The 18,534-nt window shown below is 38.7% G+C and overlaps 1 protein-coding gene across 1 annotated transcript in view; it reads left to right on the top strand.

Annotated features, from left to right (window-relative positions):
- Positions 1-2,784: 2,784 nt before the first annotated feature.
- The window catches only part of pot1 (protection of telomeres 1 homolog), a gene marked incomplete at both ends in the record, with an annotated part of 54,484 nt that continues 38,734 nt past the window's right edge, over positions 2,785-18,534 (top strand). Inside the window, 3 exons of the mRNA XM_079256527.1 lie at positions 2,785-2,904; positions 5,704-5,776; positions 10,184-10,284. Of these exons, the coding sequence (XP_079112653.1) occupies positions 2,785-2,904; positions 5,704-5,776; positions 10,184-10,284 (294 nt within the window). The remainder of the gene's footprint in view (positions 2,905-5,703; positions 5,777-10,183; positions 10,285-18,534) is intronic.

Here is an 18,534-nt window from a genome sequence, read left to right as displayed (position 1 = left end):
GCCAGACCATCATTCTGCTGCTATGATGCCCAAGAAGACAAGTAAAATGATCAATAAAAATAATAAAAAATAACAAAAAAAAGTTATGGATAATTTTTATTTATTTGAAAAAAAAAAAAGAAACAAAAAAAAAATCGATTTTAAAATTATAAAGCAAAAAAATTCCAATATTCAATTTTTCGATTAGATTTTTCCACCTCAAATCATTCAGAAGCACATCTCCTGTCTTCTCTCATCAGTAAAATCAGACAGTACCATTCACTTGGGGGTCTGAGACGGAAACGTGACAAATCCGAATATAGTAACATTCCCGAATATTCTGTTTAGGTTCGAAACATGGATTGTCATGCAGATGTAGATGCAGGTTGAACCTTTGGAAACATTCAACACTTTTATACAGGCCGACTCATTGCCCAGTTGTCAAATTAAAAACCAGTTGAAACAAAACAGTTTTTGGAGCTGTACTGAGTATTACATATATTGTCCGAATGATTAATGGTTTCATGTTTGGATTTGATAAATTATCATTTATTCTACAAGTTGTTGCATATAACTCAATTGTATAAACTTTCACTCTAAATCATGAACACAGAAGTAAAGAATTGATTTTATGTCCACAACGTTTCTGTGCAGCTATAGGAGGTGTGCAGTTTTCTTTTTCAGTGATAGAATAATGACTCAAATTAAAAGGTGACTCTGATGAACCTCCAGGTGTAGGTGAGCCTCGAAACCATTGAGCACTTAGAAAATATGAGTGAATCATTCCTTCTGTTGTGACTTTGTCCTCTGAGTCCTCACCTTGTTCTAAATCATGGGTTAATTTCAAACAGTTTTTTTTTTCTCTCTTTTTGTTTTTATTCTTCCTGACGGATTTTTCTGCCTAGCTGAGGCTGACTGTATGGTCCACTGATCAGCTCGTCTGCTCCCAGGCTTTTCTGCTCCAGCATCCTTGTTCTTGGTTTGCAAGGTACTGCCAGTCAAATCTGCTGAAATCACACTGATGAGTGCTAACAGCTGACAATGTGCGACCTGCTGGTCTGGATTTCTATTAGGGCTATGACAATATGCTTTTGTTCGATTCTGATTTTTTTGGGTGCCGATTCGATTTAAAGTGCAATTCTCAGTCACAATTCTTCGACATTGCTGATTTTTGTAGATTAAAAGCAAAAAACAATGTATAAAACATTTTTTTGCTCGTCATTTTTCTTGATTTCATTCAGGAAAAAAACAACACAATAGCGAGATCATAATTGTCCTGCTATAATGCCCAAGAAAACAAGTAAAAAGATCAATAAAAACAATAAATATGACGAAAATTTCATAATGGATTATTTTATTTATTTGGAAAAAATAAATAGATTTTTTAACAAAAAAATCCATTTTAAAGTTGTGAAGCAAAAAAAAAAAAAAAAAAAAAAATCCAGATTTTCGATTTTTCAATTCTATTTTCCCACCCCTAGTTTCTATATGAAACAACTCAAATCTTTAGCCCTTCTGCTGTGCTGCCTGATATGGAGTGGGTTGGTGTAGGAAAGTTTTACTGGTCTCTAAAAGTGATTGCACATTGGATCAGTGTCTCTCAGCAGCTTCATGTCTACTGTTCGAAAACAAATGATAGATTTAGTTTTCTTTAAACTTAAATGACAAATTGGCTTCAGGTGTTTCTTCAGTAGCAGAATGGACTGTTATATTAAAATAGATTAGTTGACTAGTTGTGACATCATCTTTAATTATTAACAATTTAACTTATCCTCTTTGGGAAATTGTAAAATATGTTTGAAATAGTACACCAAAAGGTGGTGCTAACGCCTATTGACCGGCGAGTGTTATATCAGTTTTTTTCATTACTCATGATTTTATTATTATTCCATCACCAAACTAATTGCTTTTTTGGTGCCCTGGTTATGCCTGAAAACTAAACAAGTTGAGTACCCCCTCAAAGGAATGTTAAGAATTTGGATATTTGGCTGGGGGGAACTCTCTAAATGTGTTGTGGCAGCCCCAAAACTACAGTTCAAATAAACAATATGGTATTTTTTGCATTTTTATATCATATCAAAGTGTACAAAAAATCCTCTTGGAGCCAAAACCTGAACCCACTTTAGTAGGCCACTTTAGGTCAAAGCTTACATTTTGGCAGTTTAAACATTGCAGTTTAATTAATTTCTCCTACAGTTACCAGCATATGGCTCTCATGACAAAATTGTGATTAAAAGGTATCAGTTGTGAAATTTCACCAGTAGATGTTGACTTGGTGTCATGTTTGTTCTAACTTGCACATTCAAGCAGTTTTTTGCATTTAATTGTTTTTCTATGATGTCAGTCTCATCCCTAACATGACATGTCAATATTTTGTCCACGCCAAAGGGAAATTACTAGTTTTTTTGCTCACAGGCTTATAATTCTGAGATTCTCGTCACAAAAAATGCAATGATGTTAACTGGAAACATGTTAATGATACTTTGCAGTGAAACTGTGACTATTGTTATTTGTGGCGGCATGGTGAACTTTGATGTAATACAATAAATCAATATAAATCACTTTAACTTTAGTCAATCATCATCTATCATCCTATATTAATTAACCAGGCTCCGATCCCTGGACTTATCCATCTGACAGTCTCATGTTTCTTCAGGATTTTAAATTTCAGTCAGCAAAAAGCAACTGAATATTTCACACTCATGTTGACTCCTATGTGTGCTGCTGTGGTGCTCTATCAATAGTGTAATGTTAAAAAAAAATGTGAATATTTTTTCTTTGTGCCTCTCAGGTCACCTCAGGATCATGCCTGTCCATGTGCTGTCAGAAGGGCAAGGGTTAAGCTCCTTGGTACCCGCACACCTGACCAGGATTCCCGTTGCTCTCATCTCCACCAACACCGACTGTACCAACAAAAAAATCAAGGTTTGGTAACCTCTGCTTAATAAGCGTTTTTATTTTAACACAGTAATGTTAGGGACAGCTTCAGCAGCCCAAGAAGTCTTATATCCACTGTGGAAGGTGTCTACTGTCGTGGACAAACCAAACAGAAACATGCTTAAGATTAGCGAGGAGCAGAAACTGGTAGCCCTGCTAACAGTAATATTAAAAGGAGAAAGATGAGGAGCTTGATCACTACCAGTGGTATAAGAAATGACTGGAATAGATGTGAAATGTGTCATCCAAAAACCCCCAGTGGTTGAAGGAACATTTTCAGTAGTGGGTCTCAGGCTGCAGCAGTTTCCAAAAGAAGCAGTAGGGTGCTGAAAAGAACCTTTACAGTCCCAGACCTGCTGGAGGGACCAAGCTTGAAATAAGTACTTAAATGATGCCACCAAAAGATGTGTAAGTAATGCGCTCCGACGTCACCACACACAGAACTGTTGCATTGATCTTTCATTTTGAGGGACATGTTCTGTTTTGCAGCAGCGGCTATAGTCTTCTTCTTCTTCTTTTTTTTTTTTTTTCCAATCATTGTCTTATTCAGAATTTCCTTAAGTATTTATTCTTTTTAACCTTTCACTGAGTTGTGTACTCGGCTGCAGCCACCGCTCTAATGATGAGTACACAAAAAGGAAATTGACTAACACATTTTTATTTTAAGCTACCTGGCTAGGAGAAAGTGCAGTGATAAACACGTCTCAGAGAGCTGTGGAGTTCTGCAGAAACTTGTGCAGATGGTTGACTGCGGTTTGGATTAAGGAAATTTTGGGCTTTATAAGAACTGAAGTAAAGGGGCCGGCGTTAATGTGTCAGCTCGATCAAGAGGATGAGTGCTCGGCATGACTAGGAAGCGCTATGAAAGTACAAGTCCCTTAAGCAATGAACAGGTGAGGTATTACAGACACAGTACCTTATTTTAAATGAAACAGTACAGATCTAGATGACACTCTAATGTGCACAAGAAAATATAATTTTGTTCCGCAGATTGTGTTGATGATCTCTGATCAAGTCCCACTCTTGTTCTGTCAGACATTTAAGCTTGTTGTAGGGCTGGGCGATGTAATCGGATTTTAACCTCAATCATGATCTGGGTTTTCAACGATTGTAAAAACAAAAGGATGCAATTTTTTTGTTTTACTCTTTAAAGTTTACTCTCCTGCTGTCTTCAGTTGCCAGCGAGCGTCTCTGACATTGCAGCGCTGGGCTGTAAACTCTTCCCACAGCCGCTTTGGTTTCGTTCAGCCACTGTTGCTAACTTGGCGACTTTATCACTAAATCTGGCGACTTTCCAAACCCCTTTGATGATATTTGTTGTTAAAGGCGACTATAAACAAATCTAGCAACTTTTACTGGAGTTATTAGAGACTTTTCTGGTGTTTTGGCGACTGACCTGAAGGCACATATTGTTCTGCAGTTACTGTAACGAAGGAGCAGCGGGAGCCTCTCCTCGTCCCAAAGCGCTCCCAGGCGGCCAGTCTCATAGGCGGCTCCGACTGCAGGTGCAATGTAGGATAATTGCAGTAGGTTGTGGAAGTTCAGTACAACATAGTTTATATTTATCTCCTCAGTTTACATCAGTATTTGCACTTTATCATGACAAAGCTTCATGTTATTTGTTTGTTTTCTAAAATTTGTGGAATTCTTAGGACATTGTTTAAAAGTAACTGTTTAATGTTAAATAAATTAATGTTATTAAAGATAATGGATAATTGTGTTAAATAATCGAGATCTCAATTTCAGTCAAAATAATCATGATTTGTTTTTTTGTTTTTTGTTTTTTAACAATAATTGAGCAATCCTAGCTTGTTGCATACTCCGAAAGAAGTAAGAACTTTTTTATACTCTTACCAAGGCCACTAGAACAAAATGACAAATTTGTTTTTGGGGACAAGATCGGGGACATCTAGTGACTTGTTCTTCACACATAAGCTTAGCAGAACTTTCTTTTCGTTGAGCTCAAAGAAGTATTGCGTAATTGGTTGGATATTTGAGGTGGGTGTAGTTTATGCAGAAAAGCGTGAAGCAGTCCATTGTCACTTCCCCATTTGCACTGATGCAAGTTTGAGCGGGTTGTTTTAATAAACAGCTGATCAAGGTGGGTATAAAGTATGAAAATGAATTTAATACATGGAATATCTAAAGCCACCACTGCATGCACAAACCTGACCTACCATGGACAAAGTTTCTTGCTAAGTATCAAATCACCGAGTCAGTTTAACCACAGAACCCTGTGAAAAAAGCTTGCATGGTGCTGCATAGATGATTCGTTTACAAAATTTTTCATATTTGAGATGCACATTTGACTGACTGTCTGAACATTTTTCAGTTTTTGCTCATGCACTTTTAGTGTGTTTTTCTGTTACTTTTAGTAAATTGAAACTATGGGGATAAATTGTACGAATGCACTTTTTCACTTTTTTCACATACGATACTGATATCTGAGTTTTAATATGCCGATCCAAAACTGATCCAGATGCGAAAGGGGTCATCCTTCCCACTGCCGGGGCACACTGCCCTGCATGTTGCAGAGGTAACCCTCCTCTGCTTAATCTCTCATTTCTTTTTCTTGCTTCTGATTGGAATGTGTCAGGAATATATTTATAAAAACCAAAGCAGCAGAATAATCACTTTCTCTCCTGCAGTCCATTACTCTAATCAACAACTCTTGGTTTTCTCTGAGTTTGATCAACTGACAGGATCCTAGTGTGACTTTGCAGAACTGCTGAAAGAGCTAAATGTGTTTCAGTGTGGATTAAACGAGGATATGCTTTCTTTTTCTAGGGGAAAATTGTTCAAAAGGGACCATTGGTGGCGGTTGCAACAAATAACTTCATCCTGAAGATTGTTATCAGAGGTAACACATGCATGCATATAAAATTGACATAAACACGTATTTATCTGGTGTTAATTCTTACTTTGTTTTATAAACAATTATCTTGCTTATAAAAAAAAACAACAAAAAAAAAACAAAAACTAGGTGATTATAGAGTCGAACAGAACCAAGAATGCACCAAACACAGTTGTCATTTTGGGGAGGAGGTGGAGAAATGCACATACCTTGGATTAGGGCTGGGTGATATGACAATATATATCGTTTGGACATTAGAAAATGTCAATTATTTTATATGAAGCTTTAAAATTTATGCCACGACAAGGTGCTGTACTGTCGTATTTTATGTCAAGATGCGCTTTACGACATGCATGCTGCAATACATAAGCAAACAGAGAGGAACACGGTAGCAGACGCGTTTCAGAGCAGGGTCATTCACTAAAAGATGACAAGTCACCCAAAACAGATGAGCTTGTTTATAAAAGAGGGTAAATTTCTGTCACATGGATGTGGTTTGGATATAAAAAGACAGATGTGGAATCGACAACAGACTAGCTCCCGACAACGAACTCTGACACAACAAACTCATTTTATCACCTGTGCGAGAATCAGGATAAAGAATACAGAATAAAGGATAGAGTCAACAAGCAAACGCTACAAAAGCAGCATCAAGTGGTGGCGAAAGCGCTCATAATAAACTCCAGATGTAAACGCTGCAACAGGCATCTACCCGTGAAACGTCATACGGCCATAGTTCCCCCAGATGGAGGGAGATCACTGCGCACATCTGACACCAAGCACATCTGACAAATAACTGATGACTGACACAAAATTTAAAAAGTTTATTAAAAAAAATGTTATATCTTGTATATCGTTATGGGGATATAAAATGAGCTATATTGGGATATCAGATTTTGGTCATATTGGCTAGCCCTACCTGGGATTTCACCTGGTCAATTTTCTGAGCTTAAAATGCAACATTGGGGGCATTTAATGTTTTATAAGTCTTTGAATGTAGTATTCTTTGGATATGTATTATGGGACAGGGACTAAGTGTGCTGGAAACTGATCTAGAGCTGCTTCTGCAAAACACAGGATTGTTTAAAGCCGTTCAACAAAACACACCATCTACATCAAACTAAACTATTCTGCCAGAGGGATCCTCTGGTCAGCTGTGACAAAGAATGTCTTATTCAGTTATTGAGAAAATGTTCAATATTGTAGATTCTCTTTCATTATAATAGCAGTATCTGTATATATTGCAGTATAAAGGAAAGATTTACAATTATTATAAAAGAAGATATAATGTAATTTATTGAGCACTTACTGGTGCAGAAAGTAGTACTATTAGTAAATAAACTAATGAACAGAAATAATAGAAGTAAAAAATCATTTCAATATTACAAATAACAGAAATAACAGAAAAAAATCCTTTTTTTAATATATTACTATAAAAATAAAGTCAATATTATAATCAATACTTAAAATAGGAGACGTTTTATATAAGGTGAATGCCTTAAGTAGTAAAATTACTTTGTCATAAAAAATAGTGCAAAAGATACCATACACTTAATTTTACACATCTTTAAATACACAAAAAAATGCATATTCTAAATAAAAAACAGTGTCAACTATACAGGACATGCTTTTATTCTGTAGTACAAAAGTATTACAAAGCAGTATATTTTTCAGAGAGAAACACTTAAAGTTCACTTTTAGCATCTACAGGCAGTTTCTACTCATCAGTAATGTAATGAATTGTGAGGCTGATATATGGTGCGACACGGCCATAGTAGTAAGTATTTTAATTCACAGCGGTCTTTATGAGCTGCACAGTTTGGGTATTTCTTTGCTGTTTAAAAATACATGGGACTCAGAGGTTCCTAATATGGCTGGAACCCTGCTGTGCTCCAATGGGGACCATGTCACAAGTACATGATGATGGCTCTTGTTATGTCACTCTTATCGCTGCTCATTCGGTCATAAGCTGCACTCTTTGTGAAATCTTGTGCAATAGAGGTCTGTTGTTGGGTAGTGGGGGAAACTTTTGTTTCCTCCCGTGTTGTATGACCAAGCAGGTGTTTGAGCCAAGCGCAGCCTCTGGCTCTCTGTATACTCAAACACCAAAAGTCCACCCCCCCCCCCCCCCCCCCCCCCCCCCCCCAAGCCAGCCACATTTGCCAACCCTGCGGGGGGGATCCCAAGGCGTTCCCAGGTGTCCAGGAGATATCCTGACCAGATGCCCGAGCTAGCTCAATGCGAAGGAGCAGCGGCTCTACACCGAGCTCCTCCCAGAAGACCGAGCTCCTCACCCTATCTCTAAGGGAGAGCCCGGCCACCCTGCAGAAGAATCCCATTTCAGCTGCCTGTATGCGAGATCTCGTTCTTTCGGTCAAAACCCACAGCTCATGACCATAGGTAAGGGTAGGAGCATATATCAACTGATAAATTGAGTGTTGCCTTCTGGCTCAGCTCCTTCTTCACCAGGACAGACCGGTGCAGGCTCCGCATTACTGCCGATGCTACACCAATCCGCCTGTTGATCTCACGCTCCATCCTTTCCTCACTCGTGAACAAGACCCTGAGATATTTAAACTCCTCCACTTGGGGAGGAGGACCATGGTCTCAGATTTAGAGGTGCTGATTTCCATCCCAGCCGCTTCACACTCGGCTGCAAATCACTAAAGCAAGAGATGGAGATCATGGCCAGATGAAGCCAACAGGACCACGTCATCCGCAAAAAGCGGAAATTTGGCAAAAAGACAAATTCTGAGATAACCAAACCAAACGCCTCTGCTGCGCCTAAAAATTCTGTTTATAAAAGTTATGAACAGAATCTGTGATAAAGAGCAGCCTTGGCAGAGTCCAACCTTCACTGGAAACAAATCCGACTTTCTACCGTCAGTGTGGACCAAGCTCTAACACCTGTCTGGTCCACTGTTCCGCGACCAGGACAAAAACCGCACTACTCCTCCTCAATCTGAGATTTGATTATCCGACAGACCCTTCTCTCCAGGACCCTTGAACAGACCCTACCGGAAAGACTGAGGAGTTTTTTAAAATTATTATTTTTTATTTTAAACCACCTCCTCCTGCTCAACTGTCTCTGTGTTTGCAGCAATGTTGAGGTAGGTGTAATGACATAACCGACAACTGTCTCCCACACAGATTTCCCAGCACTAATCAAATCCATATGACATCCAAAGCTGTATTTCAGTTTAAGGGTGCCGCATCCACCAAATTCACATCAATTTTGAATGACTAGAGATCTAAGGTCTCTGGGAGGAGACCCCGGGGAAGACCCAGGACACGCTGGAGGGATTATATCTCTCGGCTGGCCTGGGAACGCCTCGGGATCCCCCGCAGAGTTGGAAAATGTGGCTGGGGAGAGGGAAGTCTGGGCTTCCCTGCTTAGGCTGCTGTCCCCGCGACCCGACCCCGGATAAGCAGCAGAAGATGAAGATGAAGAAGTAGAGATCTCAGTGTGTGCTGTAGTGGAATGACACATCTTGATATAGTGTGTTTAACCCGTTTAGCTCAAAGTATGATCTTTTTGTTTGCTTTTAGCAGTATGTATGTTGTCTGATGTTCTGTTTTTTTAATGATGCTGCTACATGGACTACATAATGACATGTCATATTGATGTGACACTTCTTGAATTTTAACGAAGTAAATGGCAATACAGAAACAAACTTAGAGAATGGTGATCATCCTTTAGTTTGCATTTGTTCTTTTTGGCAACAAGAAAATCCCCCATTTATTAAAACATGGAACTGTTTCTGTCAGACAGGAAATGACAATTTCTTCAGTCACTGAGTAATTGTTATATTCTTTTTTTTTTAATTTATTTATTTATTTATTTTTATTGATGATTCTATTCATTTAACTCTCAATTTAGCAACTTTACTATTTTATTGACCCCTATGCAGCTTCATGTTTCCTTCCAATAACTAATTGTTGGATTATTGTTAATGTGGGAAAAGTGCAAATGCGTTGCCTTTGTAAAGTTCTGTATTTACAGAAAACCACAGGGGGCAGTGCTGAGCAGTATAGTTGCATCCCGTGAAAAGAAAAAAGATGACTCTACGGTGTGTTTAATGACTGCGCAGACCCCCTCTGTTAGTCTCTTTTCATGTCTTTCTGAGAATATATATTATTTCCTTCTCTATGTTTACTATTAAGTAAAACTGACAAAAATTCAGAGGTGAGATCTGCAATTTTCAAAATTAGATGGTGTCGACTTGCCTTTGACTGGATGCAGAAAATCACCACTTGAGTTGTTGAAATAGCAACTGTCACTCAGAATGACAATTGTCCAATCACGTCACGGTGAATAAGAAAGGGAATTGATTTCTGTAAATTAACGTGAATAAAGTTAAAGCTCACCTGGATTTGTTCCCGTGTAAAGTGTTGGTTAACTTTTTCTTTCAGAGGATGATTCTCCCCATAACAGCCCATCTCAGAACCCGTCAATCAACGTTGTCTTGTTTGGAGCTCTGGCTAAAAACTTCAGTAAGGATGCAAATCAAGAGGTAGGTCTGCTCATTCATCAGAGTTGTTGGCTTAATGCAGAGGATTGATTTATTGAGGAACTGAGCTGCAGCTGTCGTTATGTTCATAAATGCTATAGGAAAACTTAAAAGCTGCTGATAAGAATTGTTCTGAACAGTATGCTTTGGCTGTTTTCATCCAAGATGTAGGAATCCCATTGCTTTTGAGTGATTGTGTGGATGGGGATGAAGTGGACGATTCCTTACTGGTTAAAGATTGAGTGGTTTCTTTTTTTCCAAAGAAAAAACAAACCCTTTTGGTCTTCTTGTTTTCTGGTGCTGTTCCTGTGCTCTTTGATTTCCATGACAATTTTATGTTTATTGTTTCTGTCAAACTTGACAGACTATAATGTACATTTTCATAGAATAGATTCAGCAGTTTTCAGCACTGATCCAAAGACTATTCAGCGGCCAAACAAAGTTACTATGCCAACTTCATCAAAAAGAAGAAAGTGATGCAGATTATTGTTTGCGTAAGATAAAAGCAAAACCATCAACATGAGTTTAGAAAATGTATTTTCTGCACACCACAGTAAAATTAGGAACCCCAAGACCAGTGTCTTGCACGGGTCCAATTTACCAACCAGAACCCACTGAAATCCATGATAACAACTAAACTTGACCCTTTGATGTCTCCTGCTGAAATTGGGGCCAATTATTTGCACTTTAATCAGAAAACAACTTTGGCCCCAAAATGCAACTTTTTTGTTTTTTTTGTTTTTATTTGGATATTTTTTTGGATATTAAAAAAGATTTTAATGGATAACTAAATCTAATAATAGACATATACATTATTGTTGTAAAGTCAGGCTCCATAAATATTGGGAAAACAACATTTGATTTTAAAGTGGTAAAAAAGAAATAAAAAAAATATCACTGGTCAAGTTGTGTGTTATTTTATATACTTTAACAAACAGCTCCAGCTGTTCTCTACAAGACTACAAATTGTTCTTATTCATTTCAAATTTTTCATCCACTCTCTTTAATAATTAATGACTTGATAGTAAACCAAGGCGGGATCAATCCTTGTCAACTTCAGTCTGGTCATGCAGCAGAGGTGATCACCTCCAAGCCTTTAGTGTTGTTCTCTGAATGGGGAGGGGCTTACATAGCAGTTAACGGAGAGTTCTTTCATGTTACTCACATAAAGTTTTCAAGAATACCAGAATAAGTCACTAGATTTGTTGATAGTCACTAGTTGTTTTTATAGACTTACGGGAGGGGTCTGAAAAACTGCTTAACGTAGCAGGTACCGTGCACATTGGTGTTATCGGTGAACCAGGAAATTATGCACTGAATAAATGCATTCATTTTTTTAATGTGTTTATAGAAAAACCTGTCCATGCATTTATCTTTGTAGACTAGACTACTGTAACGTTGTTCTTGGGGTACATTATCATCAGCCTTTTTTTGGTTTGAATCCTAGTCTGTTTGCTTGGAATATCAGCTTTGTTTGTGGGAATATGAATACACCAGAGGAATTGTGACTCGGATCAAAGAAGCGGACTCAGTCTGCCTACAAACTCAGGCTTCGATCCTTTTAAGTAGACCAAATACAGGACAAAAAAAGTCACACCCTGCATTTGACGTAGCATTGTATTGTAGGTAAATACATAGCGATCGCGTTAAGAGTCTTCTGCCTCGTCTGTTGTTCATACCGCGGCATTGTTACAGTGTGTTTCTGCAGTATACTTGCATAAGACAAAATAAAAAACCCAAAACAGCGATAGTTTCCTGCTTTCTGTTTCGCTCAAAAGAGGAGGAAACAGAGTTTTCATTATCACAGGGATCTTGTTCTTTCTTTCACAAAATACCAGTGGAGCATCATCTGTGGTGAGAATGGGGATATATTATTCTAATGATGTGACTCGTTTGACCATAATGCAACATGAACGTGATCTTGGTCTGAATGGATACACCCCTACAACTGAGCAAAGTCCCCAATTGGACGAGTCTAGTGGACTGTCCTGATGTGAATCCACCCTTGCATGTTTTCTTGTAAAGTCTATCAGACAGCTGCAGTTAGTCCAGAATGCTGCTGCTCAAGTCCTCACTAAGACCAAGAAAGTGGATCATATAACTGTAGTCCTCAGATCTTAACATTGGCTTCCTGTCTGTCAAAGAGTTGCATTAGAAACCTGAGATTAGACTAACTGAGATTAGTCTATAAAGCACTGAATGATTTAGGACCAAATTATGTTCAAGATGGGCTGCACGGTGGCAGGGTGGTTAGCGCTTTGGATGGTGCTCTTTCTATGTGGAGTTTGCATGTTCTCCGGGTACTCTGGCTTCCTCCCACCATCCAAAGACATGCATGTTAGGTTAATTGGTTACTCTAAAATTGCCCATAAGAGTGAGGGTAAATGGTTGTTTGTCTCTGTGTGGCCCTGCGATGGACTGGCGAGCTGTCCAGGGTGCTGGGATAGGCTTCAGTTTCCTTTGGACTAAGTGGTTTGGATAATGAATAAATGAATATGTTTAAGCTCTTCAGGTCTGTTCCCCCAGGTCACTCGCGCTGTGCTACCCTACACAGTTTATGGTGTTACCACTCCCAAAAATCACAAAAAGGCAAAAAAGCAGGAGCTTTGGGGACAGGTGGGATGCAAAATATCTGTTTACATATGTAGAATACAAACTTGGTCGTCTATAACCAAACAGTAAAACATTAGACGACACTATGAGATGAAACACCACAAGTACAAGGACCTGCACATGACTCAAAGGTGCCAGGCAGTAGAAGACATGAAAAGAAGTTTGGTTTCATATCAGACTGTATTTAAAAAAAAAAAAAAAAAAAAAAAGAAGTCATATTACAAAGTGAGACTGCTGTAAAGGCTCGTTTTATTGTGACAGCAGAGATTGTAAAATCAGAACGGCCCTGCAGTGAGAGTTTTTAAAAAAAAAAAAAAAAAACAAAACAAGGTACATGATGGGGGCTTGTGTCCTTGTGTGCCCAGATAAAAAGAAAGCATTTTGAAATGCTGATTGAACATGTTACCTTCTCATCTTGTCATGAGCAGCAGATGGAAAAGGGAAAAGATTTTATAGCATCCCTTGCTGTGGATGGGAGCAGCGACACATGATACTGCCCAGCTGGGAGTCTACAGCTGTGGAGTGGGTGCATATTTCTGTGCTACAGAGGAACCTTTGGGATTAAAAGCAGTGCAAGAAAGGAAATCTTTGAAGACGTTTCCAAATAAGTAACTGAAATGAAGCTGTTGTGGGATTGACGACAGATAATGTGCCAGCCATGTGCTGTCAAAAAGTGGACTGGCAGGCAGTGTTCAGGAAGATTTGGGAGGAGAACTGTGCAGGTGATATGATTGTTTATCACTGCATCATACATCAAGAATCACTGTATGGTAAAGTCTTAAAGATAGTAAGATGTTATGACCAGAGTAACACGAGTTAACTTAAAAATAGTCATAAAACTTAATCATCACCAGTTCAAGTCTTTTCTGGTGTGGTTCAAAATACAAAGACAGGATCACACAGAGGTGAGATGGTTAAACTGAGGAAAAATACTCAACAGATGTTTCGAACTGCGTAAAGATATATTCCAGTTTCTCTAAAGCAAAGGGAAAGACACAGCAGGAGTCTGGAAGAGAAACTTTCTGGGTGAGCTGGCCTTTATGTGTGACATCAAGAGGCATCTTGATACGCTGAACCTGCAGCCCAGGGGCCGGGGCGTATAATCACATACATGTACGCTGCAGGGACAGCTTTCAAAACTAAATTGTGCCTGTGGGAAAATCAGATGCTTCATAGGAGCCTGGGCCATTTTTACCTGCTGCCAAACATTGGAAGCACAGATCTCTACTGCAATGTTCCCAAATGCACAGTTTGCTGAAAAACTTGGTGAACTCGGCGCTGAGTTTACCTGCTCAGTAATCCGTTCGCAGTTGATGTGAAAATGTAGCAACCAACCTTCGAATGGAGCTGAATGAACATAAGTGTCGTGACACGCTGAAGTCAAAGTATGATGCTGTGGGTTCTGCACAGTTTCCACATTACATTTCTGCCACTTCTCAGATGTCTCTGTGTTCTATGTGAATAACTATTCTCCCTGATGAAGATGACCAACACATCTCACAGGAGATATCTGACTGATGAACACCTTTGTTGATCCTGAGGGTTTCCTCAGTTCAGAGCAGGAACCCGGACATTGATGAACAAGCATCCAAGAAGAAAAATGAAGAAACTGAAGAAAAATGACTCCAAGGCTTGGATTTGAGTGGTCGGAAAAGACAGGTGTTCTTGTGGAGGACAGCTTATTGGCCTGACATGAAAGTTGCAGAGAAAGGAACAACTATGAATTTGTTTCACTAGCTGTAGATAACCAGCAGCTTTTTATGCTAAAGGTGAAATCATTATGTCATTTGCAAACTGTGGTCTGTTTGTTCGCTAGTCATAAATCAAGACTGTGGAGGTATCTACCTGGAAGATCCTCAAAGTGTTTCCTGAATGGTCCAGATGAGGGGGGCTCACTGTTTATGGAAATTCCCTGAAAATACTGTTGGCAGATTGGCCTGTCTGGCAAAGAGAGATATCCGCCAACATACTCGCTTATCATGTCGACAACAGACCTTTCATCTTAATTTTCTGGAAATGCATCAGTTTTGTCCTGCTTCTTTGTGTTCTCTTTCACCACCTTCAGCAGCGTTTTAATGATGTAGACTCCCCTCTTTAACAGTTTGATGCATCGTGTCCACCACACTGGACACCTATTTAAAGGCTGTTTTCTAGTGTATTCATGAGTGAGAGTGGTAAATGTGCCATTTTGCCATTTCAGTCAACATTCATTTAAAAACCGATGTTAGCGTCATAAGTAGGATTTTTTGGCTCGTGCTGACTACTGTAGCTTCTTCAAGGTTTCTCTCCCTCTGAGGTCATTACCTGGATGTTGTTGTGATTTGCTTATACACTGTACCCTCGACTTCTTTACTGTTTCCCTCCTTTATCATTTACATGTGTGTTACAACTTATAGATTACAACAGAACTACAAAATCACAAAACATTTAATCACAGGTATAGAAACTGAAAAATTTATATTTCAGTATAGGGACAGTGTAACGTCAGAACCTACAAATTATTTTAAATGTACATACAAGTACATTTCCACATGTGTGTAGTATTCCTGACTACCTGATCTGAATCACCCCTGATAGTTTGAAATGTTTTATATTTACATAGAAAACAAAAAAACCAAACTCATGAGGAAAAATAAGGAATTGTAATTATTTTGATTACAGAATAGTCTTATTAATGTCCCTGGCATTCTCACATTAGTCTAATTCATCCCTTGGGCTAAATTTCACCTTTCAGCAGGACAGTTTTTGCCTTTGGCCAATATGCTTGACATTCCCTGGACTACTTTGTGATAAATATATGAAAATAAACACAGTCTTTGGATTTTATTTCAATATTTATTTTTTATGTAAGATGATTGTTTGGGTTTTTTCAGTGCTTTTTTTTTCCAGAGAGGATTACTCCTGCTTTGAGGGTTATATTTTTCAAAACTGAAAGATTGAACTTCTGTTTAGTGTTTTATTAGCCACATCTCTACTCTCCAACCCCAAGTCATCTCTGAGAATGAATATCTGCATAGTGCAAACATACTGAGCAAAAGATCACCATTTTGTTGAATATTTAAACTAAAGTTTTATTAGAATATAGTTTTAATTAAAAAGAAAAAAATATATATACAGTCTTTAGAGTGGCGGGTTGGGAAGGATTCTGATTGGACAGAGGGTGCCCGTTTCATAGCATGTAAAGCAGAAATAAACAATGTTGGTTCCCTGCTTCTCGTCTTTTCAGACATAACTTGTAAAAACTACATAATAAGTACCAGTTTCTCTGCTATTTTGATTATAATTTTGAAGTACCACCTCAACGCGGGCACACTACTTTACTTTTTGCAACAACTGAGAAGGAGAAGAAAAATAGACCACCAAACACCGGGGGGGGGGGGGGGGGGGGGGGATGCTCGTCATCGGGACAGGACAAGGTAATGAGCATGGGCAGAACGACCGGAATTAACTTAGGGCGGAATTAAGGTCTACATGACAGAGGAATTAAATAGATCAGAATTAAAATGCGAATAAACCAGCCACTTGCATATGAATTAAGTTAATTCCGGATAGAAATTTGCATTAGGAATTAAGTGTTTACATGGTTGTTTTTCATAAGGTTAAAGCGGAATGAACTTTTCTTCGGAATTAAAGATGGATTAAAACTCCTAAACTAAACGAAGCAAATGACTGACTGATTGCGAGGAGACAGTCGAGGCAAAAACGCCAGGAAATTCTGTTTTCCAATGAGTGGCTGAGTGAGTTCACCTGGTTGAGGTTTCTTAATGACACAGATTACATGAACTGCAAATTCTGCTTTCGACACCCACAACATGCAGGGTACACAACGTTTGCCAAACAACTGGAACCTCAGAATTAAAACACAACACTTTGATAAAACACAGTGCCAGTCTGAAACAAAATGCGTTGTGACCTGTGTAATGAAAGTGCAACTTCACTCCCAGTTGCATTTAGAAAACAGGAGGCTGCTAACCAGTACCCCGAGGGGACGGAATTGATTCTAAAGTTTAACACAATCAGGTGTTACTGGTTCTATTTAATTACAGCTATTTTTCTTTATGTTGCTTCAACGGTTTCAAAATAAAATGTAATTGAACACAGTAGTTTCTGCATTTATTGTTCAAGTATTTTTTTTACTAATGCAGTGAAAATGAGAGGAAATGGGAATATTTGGCCTGCAAGTTGATTTCTGTATGTGTCTCTAAATTTTCTTTCTTTTCTGAAAAATAGAAGTTAGAAGCCATTGTGCTCCTTGTGGGGAAAAAAAAGTTAGTCCAGAGCCTTGGATAATAATATATATCGATCAATAGACATGTGGTGCAATGGAAAATAAAAGTCAATAAAAAGTTAAATTAGTTAAAACAGTTTTTCTTCCTTTTTCAATATAGCCTGTAGCCTATAGCTTAAAACTTGTTACATACTCCACGAGGAGCAAAAACTGAGTTCTTGCTCTCGAGGCTGCAAGAACAAGAAAAAACTTCTTTCTCGTCAGGTCCATACATACTCCATGAGAAGCAGGTCTGCAGCGGGGAGGGATCACTGTGGGGGACGATGTCTGCTTTTATGTGTAATGAACCCGGTTGTTACCTCCGCCGAGGAGGTTATGTTTCCAGCAAAGTTGTCTTTGTGCACAAGATAACTTAAAAGGTTACAGATGGATTTCTATAAATATTTCAAGAGTTGTTGGAAATGTGAAGATGAAGAATTGATTAAAGTTTGGTGGTGATCCGGATCACTGTTTGGATCCAGGAATGTTTTAAAAGGATTCTTTAACATCATGCTTGTTTCCGCTCTCCGGGTGCTTTTCTAGTTTCATATTTAACAAGCAACTTCGTCCGCAGCAGGGCGGGTTGTGCACGCAGCTGGGTCTGAGTGTTTTAGTGCCACATGTAAAAATGTTCACACTTTCTCACCACCTTGATCAGCTGTTTTATTAAAATAATCCCTTTTACCAGCAACAGCAAAACGCGGAAACGGCAACTCCGCTTCATGCTTTTTCCGTGTTAACAACGCCCACCTCAAATGTCCCACGATACTTCTCGGAGCCCCGCAAGAAAAAAGTTCTGTTAACCCGACGTGCCGAGAAGTGTCTTCAAACGCGTCCGTGAGACCAAAATGACGTCATTTTCTTCTCGAGTCCTTGAGAACAAAAAAAAAAGTTGTGGAGTATGAAACTTAATACTACAGTAATTACTTTCTCCCAGCCGATCACAAATCCAGACCAAATGGCCAGGACTGGACTTAAAATATATCTTTTAAATATTATAATAATTATCTAAATGAATCAGTATGATTTTTTTTTTTAAATCAATATGCTATCTGTTTCATGATTGTGTAGCCCTACTGGAACCATCATCAACGTCCCCAACTGCTTTTATCACCTGTGTAGATGGTCAGCCAGCTGCAAGCTGTTCTCCCGCTGACATTTTACCCCCCAACCCTCACATATGTAAAGCGGTACCAGGTTCAAGCTTTCTTTCTGGAGACATGGTGCTTGTCGCAAGTTTGCGACTTTGCTGCTTAAAGACTTCAGATTTGTGTTTAATCAATTTTTTTTTAACTTGGATCTTTTCCTTGCTGATATTGATCCTGAATATTGTTATACTCTTCATTAGATGAACTTGCTTCACAGTGCCAGTC

This window comes from Telmatherina bonti (assembly GCF_933228915.1).
Source record: "Telmatherina bonti genome assembly, chromosome: 2".
In the NCBI taxonomy this organism is placed as follows: Eukaryota; Metazoa; Chordata; class Actinopteri; order Atheriniformes; family Telmatherinidae; genus Telmatherina; species Telmatherina bonti.
Note: the sequence above shows the minus strand (reverse complement) of the source record. Positions and strands in the feature narration are given on the sequence as shown.